This window comes from Emydura macquarii, unplaced genomic scaffold (genome assembly GCF_026122565.2).
Source record: "Emydura macquarii macquarii isolate MOO-44397 ecotype Brisbane River unplaced genomic scaffold, CSIRO-AGI_Emac_v2 contig_2531, whole genome shotgun sequence".
NCBI classification, from domain to species: domain Eukaryota; kingdom Metazoa; phylum Chordata; order Testudines; family Chelidae; genus Emydura; species Emydura macquarii.
Genome location: NW_027132668.1, coordinates 6,910,239 through 6,926,345, shown reverse-complemented (window position 1 = coordinate 6,926,345; position 16,107 = coordinate 6,910,239). Strand labels below are relative to the sequence as shown.

Below are 16,107 nucleotides of genomic sequence, written 5' to 3'. Positions count from 1 at the left end.
CAATAGACCAATTAGGTGATGAAATATAAAACTGTTTTGGATTATTGTCTTCCTGTAGTCTAGATGACCAATAGCTTTTGGTGAACAAGCTCCACTTGCTGAAACATAGCTACATGATCTCGTAACCTAAATAAAAGAAGCTTCAGTAGAGAGTAGTTAAAGTTGCAGCACATTTAAATCAAAGTTACATACAGGGCCAAGAATTGCTGGAATCACTAGAAATTTTGGTCACTAAGAACTGACTGAGGACCTCAGAATATGGTCCTCAGCATAACATTTAGATCAGGTCTCCTTGTTTTTCTGCTACTTTTACTGTTTCTCAGCCACAGTAAGAAATCAAAGCTTTGAAAAACATGAAGCAAAAATAGTGTGAAAATAAAAGTAAATACAAACAATTTACGTACTCCAAAGAGCACCAGGATGCGCACCTAACAATGAACTGAGCTACACTCAGGGTATATCAGTGGAGACCAGCTCAATCAATCCGGAAGTGAACTCAATAAATCCACCCCCGCAAAAAGATTAACACTGCATTGACAGGAAGGCATTTCTTGTTGGCGCAGCGTAGTATGGACACTGCATTAATCAGAATTTAGGAAGCTTCCGTATCTCCTGTCAACTGCCGTCAAATTTCGCTGTGAGTGTAAATCAAGCCTCAGTACTTGAATTATAAAAGATCGATGGATGTGAGGGAATGATTTGACATTTCTTTAAATCCTTCCCCTTTTTCAACCTACAGATGTGAAAAATGGAAATGTAGCACAGCCACAGAAACCAACCCAACCCAGTTATTGACAAAAACAAAAATTTAAAGTGAATAAGAAGGGACAGAAATGGCATGGTTCATGTGCATTCAGCCAAGTTGGTGGCTATTATGATTGTTGGAGTTCTGTTATAGGAAGAAGCAGGGCATGAAAAATCCACTCACCCACTTACTTGTGATGAGTAAGAAGACTATTGGGAAAGTACCATCAACATGTTCAAACTTTCACTTAAAAATGATTAGCTGTTTTGTTTGTAAACATAACCTTCTAAATACAAACTCACCACAAATTAATGCAGTGCTAGTTTACTAAGTCTGTGGACAAAACTGTAGCTCTGCGACTGCTCATGGCTTTCCAAACAGCATCAAAATTAAAATGACCAAATGCTTTTCCACTATACGCTGTGATCCAGAGACATACAGGATACGTAACTAATTTCAACTGAAATCTACAATATAATTTTAACCTTTGTCCCTTCCTCCAATGGCCCATTTATTTATTTTATGCCAAACTCCTCCCCTGATCAATAATCAAGATCAATATTACCTCTGAGACTGTAGGAGGACCTATTTGAATGGTTCACCCTTTGCCACAGATTTTAAATAAAAATAATACCCACTATGGGTTTTAATATCATTTGCTCATGATGGTTTAACTTTTTATTTAATGGACTTAGTTCTGAGTTGTAAGAACAATGATTAAAGTAATAACAAGAGCTGAGCTCCACCACACTCAGATGAATTTCCACTGCTGCTGGCTTTCATAGAGCTAGTGGTTCTGTGTTTCTGATTGACTAAAACCAAAGGCTTAACCTAGAATGAAGGCTGAATTACCTCCCATCTTTAGAACAGAAAGTGACTTAAAGTCAACGTGGTATTGTTTGCAGGACCACTGGTTAGAATTTTGTATTATTAAAGCTTCAAAGCGTTTCTAGTCTGTAGAATATAGCTCGAAAGCTTGTCTCTCTTACCAACAGAAGTTAGGCCAATAAAAGATATTGGACCAATGAAAGATCCCAAGATATAGGCAAGACAGGTGGGAGAGGTATATCTTTTATCTAGATCCTACTTGTTAATAATTCAGTAGCTAGAGAAGCCTCAACTTCCAAGGATGGGATTGCATAAAATGCAGCATATCCAGCATTGCCTAAAGTCATCTGTAAATAAGATGGATCCAAGGTAACATGTGCCTCCACACTTACGCAGCACAGATCTCAGAAAAAAAGGAGAGAAGTGATCCTAGTCCCCTCCCCTCCACGGAAGCAGAAAATGGCACAGGGCCAGTCTCTCCAGACAGACTCTCGCTTGAAGACTTTTTCTTTAGTGACCAGGAGATAGAGACTCATTTTTAACTGTGCAGATCTAAATGCTTTTTTAAAAAATGAGTCTTTCAATGTAATGAATACAATTTCTTTTCCATTTTCTGTTTCCAACAATCAATGGTATAACCATGTTTGAAGGTATTTAGTACTTTTACTTCAATTTATTTTAAATCCACTGCATCACATTCACCTTTGGCATTACCATCCAGAAGATAGTGAAGTTACACAGGGAAGTATTTGTCCAACCACATTTTAAGAGATGATGGAAGACCATCAACTCAGAAAGTAGTCCTTAGGTGAGCCATAGTATAATAAATAGCTCTTCTGAAAGCATAACAAAGACCTTGTCTACAACAGGGAAATTTTCCCACTGTGACTAAAACTAATTCCGCAATATTGGGAGCCCTAGAGTAGATCGTCTGTCAATAGCCTCTGTTTTATTTTAACACCATTTTATGTAACCCTATCAAAGCAGGGTCTAATCAACTCAGTGTTTAAATGCTGGTGGTATCTGATGAGAGTTCATTTACACTAGGGCTTCCAATGTTGTTAACACCAGTGGATCTACTAAACCAGTGTTAGCAAAAGTGGGCAATTTTATGAACATTTTCCCAATGTAGAGAGGGACGCAGTCCTTCAAGAGACACAACATCTGAATTTCTAATGTTAAAAAAAAAGCGGGTGGGAAGGGGTACAATCTTCTCAGGTCTTCTTTAGACTTCGCAAACAAAGCATAAAAGGGCACAAAGACCAATTTATTTTTCCTTGGTAGCTCCACTTTAATAGCCTAGCTGTTTTTTACCATCAGGAAATAAAATGCAGCATTACAAAAAACTTGCATCAGAATACTGGGCTTTCTCTCCCAAAAGAAGGGAAACATCTTACCTATCTTCATCAGGATAGGTTATCTTTGTAGACCCACGGAATCAGCATAGTAACTTGAAATTAAGTTTGCTTGGTTTTCTTGTCTACTTGTAACATCTTACAATGAGGTGACAACCCCTGCACCATTTACTGTTATTCAAAACCTTACATGGCTCTTGCCTTCCACTTTCTCTTTATCAGGCAGGTTTTCATCTAGATTCCCAGAATCATAGAATCTAGATTCATATATTCCAAAGTCAGAAGGCACCACTGTGTTAACCTAGTCTAACTTCCTGTACAGCACAGGCCACAGAACTTCTCCAAAATAATTTCTGCAACATATATGTTAGAAAAAAATCCACATGGCATAAACTCCTGGTTTACAAATGTAATTTGTGCCTCTAAACTATGTGCTTGCATATTTTTGTTTTAAACTTGCAAATGAATAGCTGGTGCAAATGTTAGTCATTATGTCTAGCTACAAGTCCAACTGGCTGACTTTTGCCTGTAATGATACCAGTAATCATTTAGCTCCTGAGATTTGTGTCAGCAAAATATTGCACACATTTTAAGGGTGCAAATTCTGCCCTATAGCCCTAAATTCCTGTGCATCAAGGGAAAAGGAGGAAGTATGCTTGAAGTTTAACAACATAATTAAATGGCAATGTCCTACAAATAATTTCCGACCAAAGTTGTAAATTCAGCTTGAGCCAATATTTTGCTGAGTGTAGGGATGTAAAAGGCTAACCGTTTAAAGGGTGATCAGCTGTTTAAACGTTTTAAACAGCTGATTATTGTTTAAAGTCGGGGCGGGGGAGGCGAACAGCAGCAGTGCTGGCTTCCTGCCAGCAAGAGCAGGTGGGCAGCTCTTGCTGGTGAGGAAGCACTGGGTTCGGCTCAGCTCCTCGCCACTGAGAGCTGCCCAGCTACCGCAGCATGGCTCCGTCCCGTCCCGTCCCCTGCCCCTCCCTCCTACCCCACAAGTTTAAAATAGAACATTTAAACTGATTTTTAATTAAACTAATTTTTACATCCCTAGTTCAGTGCCCAAGCCTTCTCTCTCATAAATGGCTTGTCAGACCAGTCATGGATTATGATTACAAAAGGCTCAGCCCTACAAAGTGCCGAGTTTCTCGGGTATGCTGCTGAACCTTCTTAACTCCTATTAACTTCAGGAGGAGTTGAGGATTTTCAGCAATTCATGAGAGGTATTCTGCACATTGCAGAATCAGGCCGATATGACGTATGCACGTCAGACTTGGAAAGTCCACAGCATTTTTTTGTATGTTTTTGATCATCAATACTTTACATGATCTAGCAAGTCGGCTCAAGATCCAACTACAGCTTTGTCCAGTCTTCAGTACTGCCATCACAACACAAACGTATATCTTCTTTGGGTGGCACTTGGGTACAGTGTCTATTTGTTAAATGTCCATTCCACACTGCACAACTATTACACTGCAAAACTAGATGACTGTCCCTTCCACAAAGTTGATTATTTTGCCCAATAAACCACTCACCTTTACTATAATTATATTTAAGAAAAGGGTTTCTAGTACCAGCAGTTATGTTTCTATTCTAAGGGAATACAAGATATTGCTACAGAATCATTGACACTGGAAGCAAAAGTTTAAGACATCTTTTCTCTCCCTTTGAGAGACAGGACTGTTTCCAAACAACACATTCTTGAGTCCAATCCAGACAAGAATTTTTCATTATGGTTAAAAATAAAACACAACCATAAAACTAAGTTTGCATGAATTAAAGAAAACAATAACAAGACAGTAACGAGAGAAAAGAAAGAAATGGCCACATGGCTCATTGCTGAACAAAAAGCAAAGAGCAGACAATGAGGATTTCTACTGGCAGTCTGAGACCATGCTTGATTGGGCAATAATTATTTGAAATGGATTAGAATGATCCATGGGGCCAAATGCTAGGATATTTGTTAATGGCTTTGGATTGCAGTCTGTTTCCATTGGATTGGTTATAAACTATGCTAATCCAGCCCAGTTTTTAAATTACTTATGCCATGAGGATTCCTCTACCACTTCCATTGGGAGTCCATCTACTTTCTACTGGTATCTTATGTTTCTTCAGCTGTAATAGCCTGCAATTTTAAAAGGAAGAATTTAATTTGCTCTCCAGTCTATATTTACCTAATCTCTTTACAAATCACTCTTTGTACCTCTTTGCAGCCTCTCTAGTTGCAACACATCCCAATTTGTATCATTCATAAATGTAATCTATTGTTTACCTCCCGTTTAGATAATTAATAATGATGTTAAGTAAAACTGGACGTAACAACAATCCCTGGTGCAATTAAAAGGACATTTCTACTCAACTTGATACATGACTATGTATCATTACTCTCTGAGATCATTCAGTCATTCTTCAAACAGATTGACACGGTCATATCTGACCCATTTTAAATTAAATGTTCAGGTAAGATCCCAGAGAACATTGTATTACATCCTTTACTGAAGTACAGACACATTACACTACATCTATCACATTCCCTTTACCTACTGATTTTATTCCATCATTGTATGCAGTGTTGCTGTAGCTGTGTCTGTCCCAACATATAGGTGAGACAAGGTGGGTGAGGTAGTATCTTTTATTGGACCAACTTCTGTTGATGAGAGACAAGTTTTCAAGCTACAAAATGTAGCTCGGAAGCTTGTCTCTCTCACCAACAGAAGGTGGTACAATAAAAGATATTTTACCTCAACCACCCTGTCTCTCTAATGATTTTGTAATTTTTAAACAAAACGAGCATATTTGTTTTGTTCTTATTTAAATTATTTACACATAGGATTTTTAATTTAATCACTCACCACTGCAGAACCTAAGAACTTCACAACATGAATATATTTAGTCCCAGAGCAGACTGGCAACTGAGGGATAGGGAAGTTTGTTGACATGCCCAAGGCCACGTTGGAAGTCTGTGGCAGAGCCAGGAATTAAACATTGAGAGACTGGACTGGGAGCCAGGAGATCAGTGACAAAGCCATCCTTCCTTCCCTGTTCACTGGTCATGAACTGTTCTGGAACTCACGGGAATGCTCTGCTGGGAGTAAGTCTGAGAGGTAAACAACCCAATTTCCAATGGTACATGCTATTATAAAGAGCGCCACCACCAGGTGTCATTCTGAACAATGATGGTCAGTCTAGTTATAGCCTTGTACTCCTTTCTCCTTCCTTCTCTTCAGCTAAGGTCCCTTTGTCCCACACTGGCAGACAGCACAAGGCACCGCATGGACAGGACATCAAAACTTGCTCTTCTTCCTCAGCTTCACAAGCCTCTCCCTCTTTGAGTCTCACTGTTTATAATCAAGAAACAGAAAAAAGGAACCTCACTAACAGGGATGCTGCTGGGGCACACACCCTAGAGAACAGATTGCCACAGTAAAACAGCAACAAAGGGGGCAGACAGGGAGGAGGGGAAATCTGTTCAATAACTTCCACCAAATATGAGAGAAAAGGTGTGGTGGGAGGAGGAGATGAATCCAGGTTTCAAGTTGCTTAGAATATTGTCATTTAATGCTTGTTCATTTATCTTACTAGGGTCTGAAGTTGGGTATGTTGGATGATAGTTACCAGGATTACATTTTTTCCATTTTAAACGAGATCAGTATCACATTTGCTGGTTTCCTCCCAATCCTCTGATGCTTCCCAGGTTCTTCATAACTCTTGAAAAGTAGTTTTCAGTGGTTCATTAAGTTCATCTAAGACCCTGGAGAGCAGATAAACTGTAACTGCCAATTTGCACATATTCAATGTTTCCAATGTAATCCTTTACCTGATTTTCATCAAACAGCTATACTAACAGTGTCTGCCTTAATTCCCAATAGTCCACCCTCTCTTCTTTATTTAAAAAGAAAGCTGTTCTGCCATTTTAGAATCATAACTGATTTTGTTTCCCTGACGTATTAAGGAGCCTGTTCTCTCTGATATTTATTCCCTTCTCTACCCACCACCCCCGATATATTACTAAAAGCCCACTGTATCCTTAGAGTTCTTTGGCTCACACTAACTCATTCTGATTTTCCCATGCTTCTTCCTTTGCTCGAACCCTGTACAATCCCCCTCCCTCACAATTCTCCATTTTAAGTTTCCTTTTTCCATCATATATTTGAACAGTCCTTCATAACATCACTTCTGGTTTCTCATGCTTTTCCTCGCAGAGGAACTGTGGCCCGTTGTGAGTTAGTTATGGTGTGTTTCAGGATTCCCAGTTTTCTTCCACACTTGCGAAAGTGGATGCAGCTCAAATGGGCACAACACCAGTGGAGTCAGTGGCAAATTCGGCTCATCTCTTTCAATATGTTTTTCTGCTGCAGTGTGCTCACTAAATTTTTAATTTTCCCAAAATTTCCTTTCTTGAAATCAATTAACCTCATACATCTATGTTTGTGACCCCATTTTTTAGTATACTTAGCTTAGGTCATTAGCACAAAACTTTCCTATAACTCTCACACTCTCTTGAATAAATTTAGTATTAGCATAAACAAACAACTCTAATGACTTTAATTGAGCTGGCTCCATTTATGCTAGCAGTAAATTTGGTCCTTCATCTACAATATAGCAAAATACTATAAGAAAATAAAATGTTTAAAAGATTTTTTAGAGCAAATCTTGCAAGAGGGGGACAAAGACATTTAGGCTGAAAGTTAATATGGATATTATTCATGTCTAGACTACATAAATCCGCCAACAGAACCTAAAGAAATTTTACACCTCTCATCCCTCCACTTAGATCTCTTTCCCTCCTGCCACCATTACATTCCTTCCTACTTTTCTAACGTGATATTAATATGTAGATATCGATATCAACATCTCTATTATTAGGAGTATGACCTAAATATTTCAGCTGCCAACATCCTTCCTAGAAGAGAGGAATAAAGTTTCAGGAACTGTAGTCTATGTTTGTAACTTCACTGTGCTCTATTGTGAACATCATGTGATGGGACAATAACAAAAATTCATACTTAACAAGACCATAACAGAACTATAGATCTGACCTTTACTATATACTAGCCACTGCTCCAGTTTCATAAACACAAATTCTTGGTAAGATCACCTGATCACAAAGAATGTTGATTTTTTTTTTTTAATATGACAAGAGGCACCCACTGCAATTCATACTTTTCCCAGAAGAGTTAAATTTTCAATTTCCTTGCAAGCCTTCATGCGTCCACTCTATAGCTAAATTCATAACTGAAACCATGCTTCTAATCCAGTCTGTCTGGTACTAAATCCAGTGCTTTCTGAAGCTAGACATCAGTCCTGAAGACAGAAACTTAGAACGACAATGCCAAATTTGCATCCAGGTCAAAAAATTCTGCATGGAGAAAAAAATTTGAAGACAAAGACAACGGATGTTCACATGCCATTTCATGTCTTCCATCACTAGTAGAACCATTAGGCAATCAGTGAATTATGCTACATATCTTGCATAAGCCTTGGTCTACAGTACAGAGTTAGGGAGACATAAGGCCGCTTACATAGACCTAACTCTGTAAGTGTCTACACTAAAATGTAGCTTCCACCAATGTAACTCGCCCACTACACTGACTTAATAACGCCACTTCCACGAGAGGGATAGCGCTTAGGTCTATGTAGTTAAGTCGACACATTGTCAGTGTAGACACTGCGTTGCTTACATTAACTGTTGCTGCCTTTCAGAAGCCATCCCACAATGCCCCACACTGGCAGTTAAATCGGTGCAAGTTGTTCCTGGTGAGGATGCACACTGCTGACACAAGGCGCGTAGTGTGGACATGTAAAACTGATTTAGTAACTGAGGTGGCTGTAAGTCAACGTAACTTGGGTCGACTTACTTTTGTAGTATAGACTTGCACTAACTATATCAGTTCTCTTATCTACATCTCTGCCAAAACACAAGTGCTAAAAGTGGTAAGGCTGTGAACTCAGATACACAGTGGGACTATCCATGTGCATTTTGGGAAGTCAGTTGCCCATTCTGCACACAGATGAATATTAACTGATTTTCCACGTTACAATACATTTGCACAGTAAACTCAGAAGGGCCAGATCCTCAGCTGGTATAAACTAACATAGCTCCACTGATTTCAATACAGCTGAACCAATTCACCCCAGCTGGGGATCTGGCCCAGAAACGTGATCCAGAATCCTTAAAAATAATCTACTGCAATGCAATTTCAAATGCATACAGCAGAAATACTAGTAATTTCTTGGTAGTAACAATAATTGTCACAATAGTCATTTGTTTTCAAGTAGCTGCTGTGGCATTGTCAACAACAATTGATGAAAATGAGAGACTACATCCTAACACACCACCCCCATATTCCAAACTGAATTACCACACTTTTTAAAAAGTGAAATCCATGCTCACTGGAAAATTGCTAGTTACTTTCTATTGCACTCTTCTTTCTACTCCTACGATTCTACTCATACAAAATCCCATTTTCAAAATAGCTCAGCCAAATTCCAGAACAGTTTATCAGTAAGTTAACAAGCTAATATACCTGACTGAATACTACAGGCAAATATTTGTGTATTATTGCCCTTTATAGAGGCCCCCATCAACATTTTAACTAAGATAACATTCTTATCTCTATATCCAAGATATTTTGCAACTTCAACCTTATTTATCACACCTAGCTCATTTATTTAAGAGGTAATGCTAAGAAGCAATCCTCCTCCATTAACATGCTCTCCTTCTTATTTTTCTTCATCATCTATCTGTTAAAATACTCTGATTATTTTGCAGGCCTCTTTTAGCTGCCAAAACATTTCAGCGTATCCAGGAGCTTTGCAGCAATATCTAAAGATGTGCAATCAGTGTCATGTAAAAGATAGGCCGCAAGACCCAATAACCAACATGCATTTTTTTTAACCATTTATAGTCATACAGACAGTACAACCTTGTTTTCTTTTAAGGGTAGGAAAAATTTCAGACTAGAAATGTAACTAATGATCTTCCCTCCCCACGTCTGGGACTAGTCAATATTCTCCCTAATATAAAAGGAAAAGGTGTATTTACTTGCAAATAAATGATTATTTAACTTCACCTGGTATAATGTGATTAGCAGTTGATATAAGTAATCACGAATGTGGCAACACCATCATTCAGGTTTAAGAAAGTTTACATCTTTGCTAATGTCTGTTTTCAGATGTGTTTCTGAAAAGTTGATCAATAAAATAATGCTTGCAAGACACCAAAATGATAATCCTGTAGTCATCCTACCTATTGTAGGTGCAAGTCAAAATGTTTCATTTCTGTATACTGGGTCAATAGAGCGATCTTTCCACAAGGAACAATTCCAAAATTGGCTCTGAAGTAAACATTTTAGGATTAGGAGGAAACCTAGGCTTTTTACTTGACTAACTGAGCACATAATAAAGTACAACTTGTCTTGACTAGAGGTTGTTGGAGGTGTTAGTTAAACCAAACAAGCTAATATGATTTTATATCATACCTTTAAATCTAAGAGTTTGTCTACATGGCGAAAAAGCCTGCAGTAGTTGGCTACTCTCCCCATGCAGACACTTACTGAATGCTAAGAGTACCTTCCTGTGGATTAGCTTAGTACACACTGGAAATGAATTAGCTAAACAGCTTGAGGGAACTCTTAGCCCTAGTCTACATTGACCTGGCGATTCGGCAGCAGTCGACGGGAGTTATGCAAACTACGCAGAGTAGCTTGCGTAACTCCTGTCGACTGCTGTGCTTCCCTTCTGCGCGCCGTCTGCACTGCGCCGATGGGAACGCAGCGCTACGCTACTTGAGGGGGTGGTTTTACTCAGTCGACTTCCTGATCAATTGAGCGGGTCTACACTGACTGCTCAATCAATCCAGAAAGATCAATCTGGTGGCAGCGACTTTGTCAATATAGACATACCCTTAGCATGCAGTAAGAATGTCCACATGGGGAGTTAAAGCTCACTAGCTACTCTCATTAAATTCACACCCTTGTTTACTATGCACTAACTACTCCATGTAGACAAGCTCTTAGTCTAGACCAGTGGTTCTTAACCTTTCCAAACTACTGTACCCCTGAAGCCTGAGTCCCACTCCCACGGGGCTGAGGCATGTAACTTAGTTTCATGGCGCCCCTGTGGCTCCAGGCAATTGCCTTTCTTGCCCCCCCAATACCAGCTCTGCACTTGCGACCCCTCTAAAACTGTCACAACCCCCAGGTTGAGAAACACTGGTCTAGACTAAACCTTAGGCCATGTCTACACTACAAAATTAAGTCAACCTAACTTACATCAGCATACAGCCGCCACAGTAAATTACATCCTTGTATGTGCCTGCACTTTGCTCCTTGTTTCGGCAATGTGTGTCCTCAACCAGGAGCGCTTGCATCGATTGTATTGTCAGTGTGGGGCACTGAGAGATGGCTCCTGAAAGCCAGCTGTTGCTCATCTACGTCCCTGATTCTCCCGAACAACAGGATAAGACAGTCATGTGTGTACTGATAGCATCACAGATCACAGCATCTAGCAAATGCCCTCAGTTGCCCCCTATACATGTAAAGACGGAGAGGTGACAGTATTAAGCCAAGTGTGGTTATACAGATAAGAGCACTAAATGATGAGGAACAACTGTCCATCAAAATTTCTAGGCTCTGTCAAAGAAGTAGCAGAATCACCTTAATGGGACTTCATCCACCTCTGCTGCCTACTGTAGATACCTTTTGATTAATAGTACTGATGGCTCCCAACAGATGTAATAATAATAGCGTAAGTATTTTACCTCTGTTGATAATCCTTAGTTGACTGTCCAGCAGCACAACCAGTGCTGCCTCCATGCCACATATTGATCTACAACTAGATTGGAAGGGGCACAAGATTTGTCTGAGGTGAGAATTACATGGGCACATTGCTAATAAATTCAGCATTCTGGGGGGACTGATGGCTGTCTTAGGAGAGAGGCCCTGAAGAGCTTGCAGCATTTTAAAACATAACATTTTGGGTGCATGTAGAATATGCAAGAGGACACAAATATTAGAGGCCTGACAACCTTGACAATATTCCCTTAAAGATTTTTCAAAATTAAAAAGAGACCAAACAGCTGTTATACACTTGCTCACCCTTGCCAATTTTCTTGGCTAAAATTAAATAAATACAACTGGTGACCTCAGATTACCTTCATTTATGAAAGGTCAAAGGTCACATTTTGGATTTTTCTTGCACTTCTACATGGAATGAGTGTAAGATTCTAAAACATTTTAGCTCAATGAGAATATGGAAAAATAATTGTGTCAGCCAGTCTGACACCTCATTACTAGTGTTTATATTGTATTCAATCTATCTATTTTACAGAGCACCAAATACTACTAGATCTAAGTATAAGTGTATGTATGCAAGCAGGCGTGTAACGTATCCTTTGTGGGCCAAACTAAACAGGAGTTTGATCTTAAATGTTGAACTACAGATAGAAGAAAAAACAGCATTAGAATCTGTTTGCAAATTGCTGTCCTTTTTACTTTTGCTTTGTAACTATCCAATGCACTGTTAGCCTATTAAGGTATACATGTCAAGACATGTTTTTACTCAGATACAAAACATTAACTCAATAGGAAAAGCCAAGTCCTGCCCTCCTCTTCCCCACCCACTCCTGAACTATGCATCTCCTACCATTCAAAAAGCATCAAAGCATTAACATGAACTCCCTGTGCAATATCAAGCCTCCATGTGATCTCCAAGAAATTCACTCCCCACAACTAAACTAATGCCTGATAATCCCTGAAAGGTGGAAGTCTATTCAAAACAGAACACCCAAAATGTGCAAACTAACAAGAAAAGAAAATAAGCAAACTTTAGAAAAACAAGACAGCTATATCCATACAAAGTACCACAAGAACACAACACTAAAGATAAAAATATACTCATGAGCACTTTAAGTATAAATTGTCTTTGTAGGTTGTGATTTAGTGTGAAGCTAGATGTCCTTCAGATTTACAGCAATGCCATTTTATTAAAAATGCTGTCAAAGTCATTTCTGTCCTCCCCTCTTCTTACATGGAGCATTCCCAATTCTAAACCACAGACACAAAACACTCACTAAAAAAAAGGCTTCAAATTTTAAAGTGTATTTATGAAAAATGTCCTCTGTCAGAAAATAAATTTTCACATGTTCTTTTGGGACATAGTTAAGAGAATTTCAAATGTCTTGGGAATCAAGAGATGGCGGAGGGGAGCCAGAAGAGGGAGAAAAAGGTGCCCAGACAGAAATGCTGTAACACTGTCACCTTGGTGTAACTGTTGATTTGCTGGAGCTACACCAGGAATGAATTTGGCCTTTTAAGTTTGAAAGCAGCATACTGAGATTTTAAATGGGAAGCTCATGTAAAATAATGTCAGCTCAGTAAATTTGACCATTTTTCCTGTTACGTTCTTGGCCTGACAACACTAACACAGTCCTCTTATGGGAAGCGGTGGTTATGCTGAAGGGTTTCAAGTTATTTATCTAATGGCTCGCCTCCTCTCCTGAACAACTTCCCCAGCTGTGCGGACAGCTGGCGCCCTCGTTCCAGCTGTTGCCGGGGAGCGAGAGAGTGACAGTAAACCCCAAATCTATCAGCAGCTCGGCTCATCACCGTCCCCCGGCTCTTACCGTCTCAGGGTCGTTTTCAAACACTTCCCTGGCTTCTTCCTTGCCGCACAGCTCCTCTACGCACTCCCGCTCCAGATGGCCTTGCTTGGTCTCCTCGAAGATCTGGTAGGCTCGGCGCTGCCTCTGCCGCAAGAACTGGGCAGCCTCCGGGGCTCTCAGCAGCACGGCTGCGGCCGCAGACAAACAGAGGAACAAGGGGGAGGCGGGAGAAGAAGGGCAGCAGCGGTAAATACAGGCTGGAATCAAAGCCGGCACCGGTACAAAGCAGGAGGAGAGCGGCGCCCCGGTCGTGCACCCCTCTCCCCCGCCGCAGAGGCCAGTCAGTGTCACAACAGCCCAGCCCCGCTCCGTGCACCTAGCTCGCCCCTTCCCCCGCTGCACAGACCAGAATCCTGCGGCCCCCGCGCAGAGCTCTGCCCCCCGCACGTGCGCTCCCGGCTCCCGCGCCCCCCACACGCGCGAGACACACCCCACCATGCGCACACACACCCCCTTCCCAAACACTGGGCAGGCACCAGGCGCCCCCTTTGCTCCATGCCATGCCACAGGGGTGCGGGCCCTCACACCCGCCACCCTCACGCACCCCCCCCCCGCAAAACAAGGCCACAAGCGTGCACCCCCACAGGAATGCCCCCCGCCCCCCACAACAGTGCCACAGAGTCACCCCCCCCAACCGCGCCCCTAGCAAACGCCAGTCATCCCCCCTCCCCCAACGCTCTCTGGGTGCCCTTGGGAGAAAAGCGGGGGAGCTGCCTCCTCCGCCGCCGCCGCCCTCCCCTGGCAGCACGCAGGGGCTCGGCTGGCGCATTGCTGCGGATGGGGTCCCTCAAGGGGAAGGGGTCTAGGGACGTTCTCCCCTGGCTTGGAGGAGGGGGGCGAGCGGAGGCACTCACTGGGAGAGGAGTCTGGAGCCAGCAGGGCGAGCAGGAGGGCAGCGCCGAGGGCGGCGGCGGGAGCCGTGGGCTGCGGCATGCTGGGGCTGGGCTGCCCTGCTGGGAGCGGGGCGGTCCGGTCCGGTCCGGCACGGGCGGAGAGAGCGCGGCTAATGCGGGAGGCAGCAGCGAGCGGCGCGCGCGAGCAGGCTGCAGAGCCCAGCGCGGTTCCTGGTTCCTCTCTCTCGCCCAATCATTTAGAAAGTTCCCCCCCGCTGCAGGCCGAGGGAGCCGCAGAGACACACCTATCGCCCTACGGCTCGTGCAGCGCAGCGGGGTGGGGCTGGAGACAAGCCTGCAGGGTGCACACAGGAAAAGTCCAGCAGGGACTGAACTGAGTGTGCCTGGCCTCAGGTGACTAATGCAGCTCAGTGACTCTTGTAAAAAAAACATTCCTGGCTATAGGGCAATCAGACGCCGTGCAAGGACTAAAATCTCCGTCTCTCGCTCACCTCTCCGCCTTGTTTTGCGTTCAGAGGATCTGAGCCCTGGAGACCTCCGGCCCCGATTCTGCAAACACTTCGGCCATCTGCAGGTCATCGTTATGCACGTCAATAATCCCACTGGACTCAGCACTGAGGTGTTACTTCAGTGGTACTAGCTGTGGGCGTAATTTAAGCACAAGTGTAAAATACTTGTAGGATTGGGGCTTAGTTGGTTTAGAAGAGTTAAGTGAGCAGCATAGGTTGGGGTACTTAAAAGAAAGATATACCGATAAACTGAAAGTTTACCCAAAAAGTTAGAAGTGGGTTTTTTTCCCTCCCTGGAATCAGATGAAATTTAAATTCTGGGATTAGTAGGATAAAGAGAATTAGCGGTCAAACCAAACCTAATTCTAGTTGAAACAGGGTGCGTAGATTGTTTTTCCTCTATATATTTTTCTTCACAAATAAGGCTTTCACTTTTCACTTTAATATTTTCAGCTAATGGTTTCCAAGGGAGATTTTCTGGGAGATTGCTTGATAGATGTTGGTTTAAACCAAAATGTTCCCTTATCTGTTCAATCCCTTATGACTCCTCAGTAGTTACACTATGACAGGTAGCACAGAGATGCTGTAAATGCTTCAAAATACCTGCAGTTTTCAGGCTTACATAAATAGGCAGAAAAATCTTCCCAGACTTGTTGACCAATACACAATGTTTTAATATCTTAAATACAGTAAGATATTTTAATATGCATATACTTCCTTCCTGTATCTGCCCAGAACACAGTAGCAGTTAAAACATGAAATTAGTTCTAAGAGCATGAAAAGCTTAGAAAAGAAATGCATAAAATATTAAAACAACACTATATTGAACAATGATAGTCTGCCCTGGTGTCCAGTTTTAGACCCTGATTGACTTTAAAGAGGTTCTCTATGGGCACAGAGGTCTTCGGTTGCATGTATGAGCTTGTAGGTCACTGCACATTAAGAAATATATAGCAGAGATAAAAAAAGATCCTGAGAAGGGCAACACCAATGGCTAGGAATATACAAACGGTTGTCCTTGATAAGAATACAAAATTTAGTATTATTTAGACTGGTAAGGAAAAGAGTTAGAGGAGATTTGAGTAAAGTATTCAAAATTCTGAAGAGCAATGGTCAGTCACTTCTCTTGACCTGGTTCCTTACCAAC

At 41.6% G+C, this 16,107-nt stretch overlaps 1 protein-coding gene across 4 annotated transcripts in view; it reads right to left on the bottom strand.

Moving 5' to 3' along the window:
* GAS6 (growth arrest specific 6) overlaps positions 1 to 14,670 on the bottom strand; it is a 61,319-nt gene extending 46,649 nt beyond the window's left edge. For 3 of the 4 annotated variants that reach the window (XM_067563641.1, XM_067563642.1, XM_067563643.1), the window contains exons 1-2: positions 14,452 to 14,670; positions 13,559 to 13,725 (exon numbers count right to left, since the gene is read on the bottom strand). In XM_067563641.1, coding sequence (XP_067419742.1) covers positions 13,559 to 13,725; positions 14,452 to 14,530 — 246 coding nt within the window. In that variant the 5' untranslated portion in view covers positions 14,531 to 14,670. Of the gene's footprint in view, positions 1 to 5,786; positions 5,889 to 13,558; positions 13,726 to 14,451 lie in introns of those variants that run through there. The other variant, XM_067563644.1, reaches the window with a different exon arrangement.
* Between the last annotated feature and the right edge of the window lie 1,437 nt (positions 14,671 to 16,107).